Source organism: Cebus imitator, unplaced genomic scaffold, assembly GCF_001604975.1.
Source record: "Cebus imitator isolate Cc_AM_T3 unplaced genomic scaffold, Cebus_imitator-1.0 Scaffold38, whole genome shotgun sequence".
Taxonomy (NCBI): Eukaryota; Metazoa; Chordata; class Mammalia; order Primates; family Cebidae; genus Cebus; species Cebus imitator.
Window position 1 is genome coordinate 581973 of NW_016107353.1, and position 10856 is coordinate 592828.

The 10856-nt window shown below is 47.5% G+C and overlaps 1 protein-coding gene across 2 annotated transcripts in view; it reads right to left on the reverse strand.

Annotated features, from left to right (window-relative positions):
- Positions 1-4014, reverse strand: part of LOC108301997 (NADH-cytochrome b5 reductase 1) — a 5723-nt gene extending 1709 nt beyond the window's left edge. For both annotated transcript variants that reach the window (XM_017525335.2, XM_017525334.2), the window contains exons 1-7: positions 3911-4014; positions 3469-3618; positions 3248-3320; positions 2628-2734; positions 2162-2291; positions 1386-1469; positions 412-497 (exon numbers count right to left, since the gene is read on the reverse strand). In XM_017525335.2, the coding sequence (XP_017380824.1) occupies positions 412-497; positions 1386-1469; positions 2162-2291; positions 2628-2734; positions 3248-3320; positions 3469-3618; positions 3911-3925 (645 nt within the window). In that variant the 5' untranslated portion in view covers positions 3926-4014. The remainder of the gene's footprint in view (positions 1-411; positions 498-1385; positions 1470-2161; positions 2292-2627; positions 2735-3247; positions 3321-3468; positions 3619-3910) is intronic.
- Between the last annotated feature and the right edge of the window lie 6842 nt (positions 4015-10856).

Below are 10856 nucleotides of genomic sequence, written 5' to 3' on the forward strand. Positions count from 1 at the left end.
GCTGTGACAACTTTCCAACTAAGAAAAAGAATGTTAAGGGAATGTAAAAATTCTAGGAAATAAGCAAGACTTGCAGTGCTTGTAGGGAGTTAGGATGAGGAGAAGAGGGGAACAGCCTTTATCTACACATTATGAAGGAATAAAGATGAATATTTAACCAAGAAGATCCAAGTTTCTCTGCTCCAGAGTAGATACCTTAAAAGTTTTCTTTCCTTGCTTGCCAGGAAAGGAATTTGATTCAGTGCTCTGTCCTTTCTCCTCCTTATTGAAAGAGGGCCCGTACCTTGGAGACGGGACCTTGGGCAGAGACTAAAACAGGGCACTGGGCCAGTTCTGCCCATTCTTACCATGTCCCTCAGCACTATCCACACAGCAACTTTGAAGTCTTAGGGTGGAAGAAAGCAAACCAACCTGGTTGGCAAACAGCAGGAAGCACTGAGTTGGATCTTCGGGGACTTTCAGGATGGCCCGGATCAGCTGTAGCATTGGGGTGATTCCTGCATGCAGACACCCCACAGTGAATGTACTGGTCACGCTCTCTGCCCTGTCCTGGCTTCTTGGCTGACTAGCCTTTTCATCTTAATTCTGCTCATTCGTCACTCTGCTCCATTTTCCTTTAGCATTCCCATCCTTTAAACTCCTCCTGCATATTCTCCGATATCTACATTTCCAGACACCCTCCAAATTAATATAAGTTCATGTTGTAGAAATCTTTCTTAGGAACCAATCTAAGACTCTTCTGAAAGTCCCTTGGAAGCTAGGACTCCCATATCATAGATGACTCCAAGTACTTCCAGATTCAGTGATGAGGGTTCTAGAACACTACTGGGAGAGATTAAGTGCATGTACTTAGGAATCAGGCAGAGCCAGATACTAAGCTTGCTCCAGGCCATTACCAGTTAAATAACCCTGTGGAAATCATTTAGCCTCTCTGGACCTCCATTGTCTCTCTGTAAAAGGAAAAGGCTAATAGCTACTTCATAGATATATACATATGTGTCTAATTTATGTGTCTAATATATAGCAGTGTATTAGACTACACATAGTGTCTACTATTAGACTACATAGTGTCTAATACATTGTAATGTGCAATGTTTCGTTCTTCCTAGCTAGTCATTCCTAGCTGCTTCCCTCTTCTGTCACCTAAAATGTATTAGATCCTTTCAATGTGAGGAAAGCTCACTTGATTTATTTCTCTAATTCCATCAGTTAAAATTTTTTTTGGTTTCTACCTGCTTATGAGTTTGTTTTTGAGATACTAGGGAGCTCTAAGCATTGCCAGAAATCCCTTGATGAACAACTTGGCTATGATTACCAGTCTCCAGAAGGTCACTTAGGAAAACAATCAACAATGCTGGGAGAGAAAGACCCTCCGTGTAATGCACCTGTCCCGCCGGCAATCATTCCCAGTTTCTTCGCCACTCGGGGTTCTGGTGGAGATTTCTTGTTGGGCTGAATGTTAAAATGCCCTGAGAAATCAGGTGAAGAGAGCAATGGAATAATAAAGTCAATACAGCAAATTTAGAAAACAAATGCAGAATTGAAAATCTGCCTGAGCCCAGTTGAGCAGCTGCTATGAAATCTGATCCTGGAACCTGGGTGGAAGTTTGAGTTGAGCCAGCCCTGACAATAATACACTTGAGGGACAATGGAGCCAGGGCTATTTGTGAGTCAGTTCAGGGCCTCGAGGCATATCAGCTGCCTCTGGCAAAGTGTCACTCCCTGGTGAAGGAGACAGGCATGGAGCCAGATGTGAATCTATTTTCCCAAGTGGTACACAGCAGCTCCAGGGACTTGCTAATGCACCCAGCTGTTCCCATGGGAAGGACTGAAAGCTATCTCTGGCTCTCTCCACAGCTCACCCCGGTGGGGGTGGGCCGAGACGCAAATTTTTGAAGGAGGGAAGAGGGGCACATGTTTGCTTTAGTAATCTCCACAGCTGCCATGGCTAGGGAATTCAGGTGGGTGAGGAACTGCTCCCTGTGGCAAATGAGGCTGAGAAACATGCCTTTCTATTATATCAGTGCTATGTTTAGAAGGAGGGGTGGCCCTGGCCCTTACACACGTGCACACACATGTGCACACATAGCCATACTGTGCCATGAGGACTGTGGGAACTGGCAAAGTGGGAGACAGGCTCAAGGGGAAGACAGGTCACTACCTTTTCCAGCGTAAGTGAGCAATCCGCTTGGCCCCCGAAACTCCACTACATCCCCAATCTTCAGGCTGTCCACGTACTGAGACATCTTCCCTCCCTCAGGAAATTTGGGGTGCACACCCTTCAGGTAGACCTTATAAGACAGAGAGAAAAATACCTTATTTGGAATGTCACTTTGAAGTTTTAAGATGGAGGAAAGCAAACCAACCTGGATGGCAAAAAGCAGAAAGCATTGGGTTGGATCTGCAGGGACTTTCAGGATGACTAAACGCATGTTGACTAAACCTCCCTGAGGCTGGGGCAGGGATCAGCTATGTGCTATCTTTTCCATGTAGAAAGAAAGTCTACATACTTTCTTCATATCCACAAAGTACATGCCATTTCCTGCTATCAGGCAAATCTTAGAAATTTCTACAAATCCCAGAAAGAATGGGTAAGCAGCCCCTAGTATCCCTTCCTAGTCCCTTACCTTGATGACAAGATCCACGTAGCCTTGATCCTCATCACTGGTGACAGGAGTGTATGGCCTGATGACCAGGCTGCCATCAATTCGGGCGGAGAGGTAGATATGTTTGCCTGGGGACGTGCAGAGAGCTACATAAGGGCTGTCTGTGATGTGCTGCTCTCAAAATACTCGAGAGATTTGAGAGAACAAGATGTCTTGCTTCCTGTTGTGGTGCCAAGGAGCTACCAGGCAGGGAAGATTCCCCCCATTGAGCCCTCAGTTGGATCCCTCATAAACCCCCAGTTGAGGAAAACACTTAACAGTTACTGCCAGGACCTTGACAGTTGAGTCAGAAGGGTCTGGGCAATGGGAAGAAGTTAGTAGTGCTTGCTCAGAGGGAGTAATAAGCAAATCCTGCAGGGAAGAGGCAAGACTGTTGAGTGTTAAAGCTGGTTGGAGGTCACGGAAGCCACACCCTAGAGGGCCCAGTGGCACCTCACAGCTTGGAGGATGCAGAGCCAAGTGGGGGAAGGGGAGTGATGTGAGGAGCAAACAGGTTGAAGCAGCATGTTTCATGAGACCCCAGGAGGGGAGTCACCTTCTGAGGATACCAGGGAAAGGAGTCCATTCCACACTTTCCTTACCCACAGGCAGCCCCAGAGTGTGGTGGGCGGTGGGCAGGGCAAAGCGGAACCTCTTGGTGTTGTGGCTCACAGTCTAGAGGGTGGAGGACACAAGTGTTTCACCAAGCACGCCTGGCACTGCCACATCCCTTGGGTATCCCAACCACCATGGTTACTGTCCCCTCCATGCCAGGAACACTCTGGTCCCTTCCTCTACCCTGCCCCTTTCCACCCCAACTTACTGTCTTGTCTAGTAGTCGCAGCAGGTACTTTTCATTGGGGTCCAGGAGAGTGACCTGAGGGCGGCGGGACCTCCGAACCAAGTAGGAGCCCACAGCCAGGCCAAGCAGAGTGACCAGCCCCACCCCCAGGGAGGCCAGCAGGACGGGGCTCTGTGGGTAGAAAAGGCAGTGTGACCGCCAGGCTGGGGAAGAGCCCCGGGCGCAGGTGGTGACCGTCCCAGCGGTGGCGATCCCGAGCTCCAGCGCGGAGGCATGCCAAGGGCAGAGGGGTAACTTGGCAGGGTCCTGAGCCTGGGTGTAAGGGACCGGCACGCCAGCATCCAGGGCGGGCCCAGAGCCCTACAGGGAGGGGTCGGCAGCGACAGCCCCTGGTCTGGAGCTGAGTGGCCAGAACCAGATGGGGAGGGGTCTCCCAGTGGAGGATACGGAACGAGGGTCTTACCGACTGGACCCCCATGACGGAGCGCCTTGTCCTCCACCACCCCGCCGGCCGATAGATCCCACAATGCGCCGCGGGGCGGGTCGGAGGGCGGGGCAGGCTAGAGGCGGAGCCTGAGAGGAGGCGGGACCTTGCGGCGGAGTTGGGGGGGACAGGAGGCGGGGCCTGGCGGTGGGGGTCTGTCGGGGGAGGGGCCTAGCAGGAGATGTCAGGGGCGGGGCCCGTTGGGGGCGGGGCCCGCAGAGGCGGGCCTGGCCTTCTCTGAGCCCCACCTTCACCCTCCGCTACTGGTGGCTCTCGGTCGCAGGGTCTCGGTGCTTACCCGAGTTTTTTTTTTTTTTTGAGATGGAGCCTCGCTCTGTCACCCAGGCTGAAGTGCAGTGGCGCAATCTCGGCTTATTGCAACCTCCGCCTCCCGGGTTCAAGTGGTTCTCTTGCCTCAGCCTCTCGAGTATGTGGGACTACAGGCGTGCACCACTTCGCCTGGCTATTATTTATTTATTTATTTTTGTATTTTTAGTAGAGACCTTGTTGGTCAGGCTGGTCTCGAACTCCAGACCTCAAATGATCCGCCCGTTTCGGCCTCCCAAAGTGCTGGAATTACATGCGTGAGCCATCGCGCTCAGCCCCAAGATATTATAAGACCGCAGCTCCAGCCCCTCCTCCCAGTGAAGTGGTCCTTGCCACTTTGACCCGCTTATATTCGAACAGGATGGGAGTTCTGCCTGTGATAGAACCACGCCAAATTGGGGGATTGGAAATTTCTTGAGTCTGCCAGTGCTGAGCGGAGAGTGTAATGATGAACCAGAGACAGGCTTAAAGTAGAGCAGAAGGGCCTGAAGTTAATAATTGTGTAGTCATCTTAGTTTTTCAATTGGCTGAATTGCAGCAAAAGAATGGAACAACCTGGAGGAGTCTCTTACAGGAGTGAACAGTGGCATAGCAAGTTCATTTCCTACTACCTTTTGACAAAAGACTGATTTTGTTTACAGCGCCAAGCCGTCAGGCTATCCGAATCATTCAGGAACTTCCTTTGGCTTTAGAGTCCAAGCTACACATCCTGATTTGGGTTCTTGTGCCCTTAAGATAAAATAAAAAGGGATTTAGAGGCCGGACACAGGTGCTCACGCCTGTAATCCCAGCACTTTGGGAGCCAAGGTGGGCAGATCACCTGAGGTCAGGAGTTCAAAACCAGCCTGACCAATATGGTGAAACACTGTCTCTACTAAAATTACAAAAATTAGCCGGGCTGGTGGACTGCTCCTGTAGTCCCAGCTACCCAGGAGGCAGAGGTTGCAGTGAGCCAAGATAGCACCAATGCAATCCAACCTGCCTGGGTGACACAGCAAGACTCCATCTCAAAAAAAAAAAAAAAAAAAAAAAGGGTGGGGGGCTTTGGAGGCAGAGTGTACAGAATAAGAATTCTGCCTCTATCACATTGGCTCTGTGACGTTAGATAACTTACTCAACCTGAGTTTCTTATCTCCAGATGGATATATATTATTATCTATAGGTGGATAGCATCTAGTTCATAGCCTTGGTATGAGGCTTCAATGAGCTATGTTAATGTGCTTAGTGTACTGCCTGTCATAAAGCAAAATATTCAACAATGGCAGCTACTATTATAGCTCAAAAGACAGCAGGGAGGATCAGCTAGGGTTTTAGGAATGAGCTCTGTGCGGGGCACAAGCATGGGACAGGAGGAGGCAGGAAAAGACATCAGGAGCTGCTGGAGCAACGGATCTCCCAAGATGACCATTCTTTCTCATACATGAGTTTCTCAACTAGAATGACATTTGCTCTTTTATGTACAGTGATGGATGAGATCTCTGCAGATGTCATTGTCAACATCTTAAGCTAATGCCATCAGGGTAACAGGAACATTGGAGCCCATTTTCAGTTGTATTTGGCGAACTCTGTGAATTATCCAAAAGATACTTAGTTTTCCTTTTCCACTACACTGGCTTAAAATATTCCTAAGACCACAGTACATGTTTCTGTGAATTTCTGAAGCAGCCGGCATGCACACTGACTTCAGGGAAGTGAGTGCCCCAGGGCATGGTGACGTGCCAATCTGTGCAGAGAGGGTTGAAAAGGAGAAGGAAGGGATCCTTCCTCTTTTCTGTTCCTAGAGAATGAGGCTACTGTGTTTCAGGGCTTCTGACACCCCAACTGCTGGCTTGGTTACGAACACACTGCTGATGCTTGTCACTGGCTGAAGAGGTTCTAGGCCCTCCTCTGTCTAGTGGATAGATATGGCAAAGGAGGGGGAGGTATGGAACCAAAGGAGAGCATAACTATGACTCTCTCAGTGACTGCATTTTCTGAACCCCAAAGTGGCACATTCTAACAAGTATGAGTCAATCACCGGGAACCACCAGACGGAATGGTTGAGTGTGGGCTTACCCTGGAAACTCGTTCTCAGTAGTGGGAAAGCTCCTTCATTCCTGAAAATGAATGCTGCAGGAGTGGTGGGCTGCTGCCTTGAGTGGGACAGAGGTGGGACTTGATGACCTGGCAGGTCTTCCTGTCTCAGATTCTATGGTGAACTCTACTCCACTGTGACTCATGGTAATCTTTCATTATTCTTTGTCTGGAGGAAAATATAGGTATTTCTGAATTTTTATTTAACCCAATCTTTTAAGTTTAGGATTTCCTCCTGGGTGATAATAAAGAATAGAACAGGTTGGGCTCATGCCTGTAATCCCATCACTTTGGGAGGCTGGGGCAGGTGGATCACTTGAGCCTAAGAGTTTGAGACCAGCCTCGGCAACATGGCAAAATCCATTCTCTACAAAAACACAAAAATTAGCCGAGCACTATGGCGCTCGCCTGTAGTCCCAGCTACTAAAATATATGCAAAATATAGTTAACATCTGGCTGGTTTCACCACTTCCATTGCCACCACTCTGATCTAAACCACCATCTTTTCTTGCTTGGATTCCTGCAGAAGCGTCCTAACTGGCCCGTTTCCATCCTTGTTCCTCTATCATCTAGTCTCTACATGGTAGGCAGAGCATTACTTTCATAACTGCAGCCAGATCATGCCTAACCATTCACTGGAAACCCTGCAGTTCCTCTGCTTCACACTTGTTTATTATCTTCATTGTTTCTCCTGCACTTTAGTGTGTAAGCTCCATGAGGGTCGCAAACCTGGTCTGTTTACCGATGAACCTCAAGTGGCTAGGATAATGCAAATAATAAAAGGGGCAATTACTTGTTCTAGGAAAATAATTATACACAAAATATAATCACAGATTGCTCCTGTTTAATCAAGAGGTCAAACAATTCCCAAGCACAGTGAAGCTTCTAGGCTGACTTGCCACATTGCCATAAATCCAACCAGTAAGAAAACAGTGGGCCCTTTAGTTCCCATGATACAGCAGGCAGCACGGGCTTAATGTTTCAGCAATTTCCCTCTCCCTGAAAGTTGCAAGAGGGAACTTGGTGAGCAGTAGTGATGTTGAGTGGGCCTGGGTGGATGCCGAGCACACGGTGGATCTGCCTCACAGCTGAGAAATGCTAAGCCTAGGAAACCCCCAGTCTTATAAGGGGACCACTAGCAAGCCTGCCCAATCTTTGTCCCACAGGGAGACATTATCTTTATTTTCCTGGTTAACAAAGAAATCTCTGGGAAGGGAGAAGAAGGGAGATCTTACTATCCCTTAACATGGCTGGAGAACCATGCCTCTAAATCTCTCCCAGAGGGAGTCACTGTCTTTATAAATAAATCTGCCCTCTGTCAAAGGAGACACTACCTCTAACTTCTAAGGTTGTTTGCTGCCAACACATCCTGGAAAAGATAGTCTGAGATGTAGAAATGCTTTGGAGAATTGTCTTCCAACAACTACTTGTTCAGCAGTGAATATTTTACAAAAGCATCAAAATGTAATTATTAATTCAACTATATTGAAAGAATGGGGACAGGCGAGGTGGCTCCTACCTGTGATACCAACACTTTGGGAGGCCAAGGCGGGTAGATCACTTGGGACCAGGAGTTTGAGACCAGCCTGGCCAACATGGTGAAACCTCGTCTCTACTAAAAATACAAAAATTAGCTGGGTGTGGTGGTGCGTGCCTGTAATCCCAGTTACTCAGGAGGCTGAGAAATGAGAATCGCTTGAACCCGGAACAGACGTTGCAGCGAGCTGAGATTACATCACTGCATTCCAGCCTGGGTGACAGTGTGAGACTCTGTCTCAAAAAAAAAAAAAAAGGGAGAATAATAGAAGAAAAAGTTATTTGTTGAGTTGAATGAAAGGACATGTCCTAACATGACAAGGAATTGTTTATAATACATTTTAAAATGGCAGTGTAAGTATATTATTTAGAAAGATGGGTGCAACATTAGAAGAAATAGTAGAGAGCCTTATAGTTATGTTTAGGGAACAGAACTAGGGCCAAGGGAGATGGGGCTGTCCCCTCCCCTCCCCTCCATCCCCTCCCCCCTCCCCTCCCCTCGATCCCCTCCCCCCTCCTCTCCCTTCCTCCCGTTCCTTCCCCCCTCCTCCCTTCCCCTCCCTCCCCCCTCCTCTCCCTTCCTCCCGTTCCTTCCCCCCTCCTCCCCTCCCCTCCTCTCCCCTCCCCTCCCTTTCCTTTTCTTTCCGGCATTTCGCTTTTGTTGCTTAGACTGGAGTGCAATGGCATGATCTCAGCTCACCACAACCGCTGCCTCCTGGGTTCAACTGATCCTCCTGCCTCAGCCTCCCTAGTAGCTGGGATTACAGGCATGCGCCACCACGACCAGTAGAGACAGCATTTCTCCATGTTGGTCAGGCTGGTCTTGAACTCCTGACCTCAGGTATCTGCCTGCCTCAGCCTCCCAAAGTGCTGGGATTGCAGATGTGAGCCATCATGCCTGGCTGGGGCTGTTTTTCATTATAATCCTTCTGTTGCTATTTTTTTTTTAAATCTCCAATGATCTGTGATCATGCTTCATTGAACCTGATTGATCCGCAGCCTTTGATCTAGCTGATTATTACCTGCTTTTGAAACACTGTCCTCGCAGCACACATAATTGGTTTTCCTCCTACCTCTTTATCTACCCTTTCCCACTTTCTTTTCCTAGTTCCCCTTCATCTGCTCTACCTCTTAATGTTGAAATGATCCAGGGAGAGGTCCTTGCTAATCTCATGGCTTTATATTGTGACAAACCTCAAATTGTGCAGCCAGGAGAAATCATGACAAGAAGAATTTTGCTTGAGTGGCACAGGTAAAATCTTGGTTGGAGAGGGTCTGAGAGATGCATTCATAGATTTATAAAATATAGGTATAATTCTTTCAAGGATTCAGATTATTTTTATATTGTAAATCCCAAGTAAAACCTTCAATTGACCAAACACACAAATCTAAATGTAAAGACTTTACATTCATGAATTCTGTCCTTTATAGATATTTTTCCAGACATGTTTTCTGTACCACGCCTTGCTCATCTAACTAGTGGTTTTGCCTTTTGTGGTGGAATTTGACCCATCTGCTGTTTGAAGAATCTATTCCCTCTGCATCATTTTGACACTCTCTGCTTTTAGTGCAATTGTTTATATGTTGTCTCACTCTGTCATGAAAGCTGCTGCTAATTTATCAAAGAGCAGGGTTTCTCAGCCTTGGCACCATTGACATTTGGGGCTGGTCAATTCTTTGTTGTTGAGGGCTGTTCTGCCCATTATAGTTTGCTTAACAGTATGAACCAAAAGTATCCAAGATAGGTCTCAATCAACTTAGAAAGTTAAGTTTGCCAAGGCTAGGGATGCACCCATGACACAGCCTCAGCGGTTCCTGACTGTGTGTCCCGAGGTGGTTGGGGTACAACTTGGTTTTACACATTTTAGGGAGACATGAGACATCAATCAATACATGTAAGATGTACATTGGTTGGGCCCGGAAAGGCAGGACAACTTGAAGCAGGGGCTTCCAAGTCATAGCTAGATAAGAGACAAATGGTTGCACTATTTTGAGTCTTCAATCAGCCTTTCACTGAATATGCAATTTACATGTGAGGTAGAGGAATGGTCACTTATGCCTTAGTTTGGCTCCGTGAATCTGCATTTTTACATAAACAAGAAGGCAGAGGGAGCTGTCAGATAGATATGCATTTGTCTCAGGTGAGCAGGATGACATTGAGTTCTTTGTCCTGCACCTGTGAAGAGAAGTTATTAATTTACATTGCCAAGGTGAAATTCAACAGAACTGTTTTAGGATAAAGATCCTGAGGCCCACAACGAATTTCCTTGTGGGCAGATTGTGAGGAAGGTATGTAGCTTTAAAAAACAAAAATCTTTTTAGCTATCTTATTTAGGAATAATCCCAGCACTTAGGGAGGCCGAGGTGGGTGGATCACCTGCAGTCAGGAGTTCAAGACCAGCCTGGCCAACATGGTGAAACTCCATCTCTACTAAAATACAAAAATTAGCTGGGTGTGGTGGTGGGTACCTGTAATCGCAGCTACTTGGGAGGCCGAGGCAGGAGAATTGCTTGAGCCCGGGAGGCAGAGGCTGCAGTGAGCTGAGATCGCACCATCGCACTCCAGCCTGCCCAACGAGAGGGAAAACTTTGTCCAAAAACGAAAAGGGAGGAAGGAGGCATGTTTGTCTGATACAGTTCCCAGCCTAACTTTTTTCTCTGGCTTAGTGATTTTGGGGTCCCAAGATTTGTTCTTTCACAGCAGCATCTCCAGCTATTGCGCTAGATGTCAATAGCATCCCTTAGCTGTGACAACCAAAAATATCTCCAGACATTGCTGAATGTCCCCCTGGGGGAAAATTGCTGCTGATTGAGAACCACAGTAGAAAAGAGGACCCTGGAATAATGGAATGCAGGGAGGCTGGTAAAAGGTATATGTAAGGTGAGGGTAGAGTGGAACTGGGGAAGCAAAATCAAACACTTCTTTGTGGTCTCATTTTATTTTTGCTTTTGCTCTGTTCTTTGCTGCTCTTTGTTATTTAAAACGGCC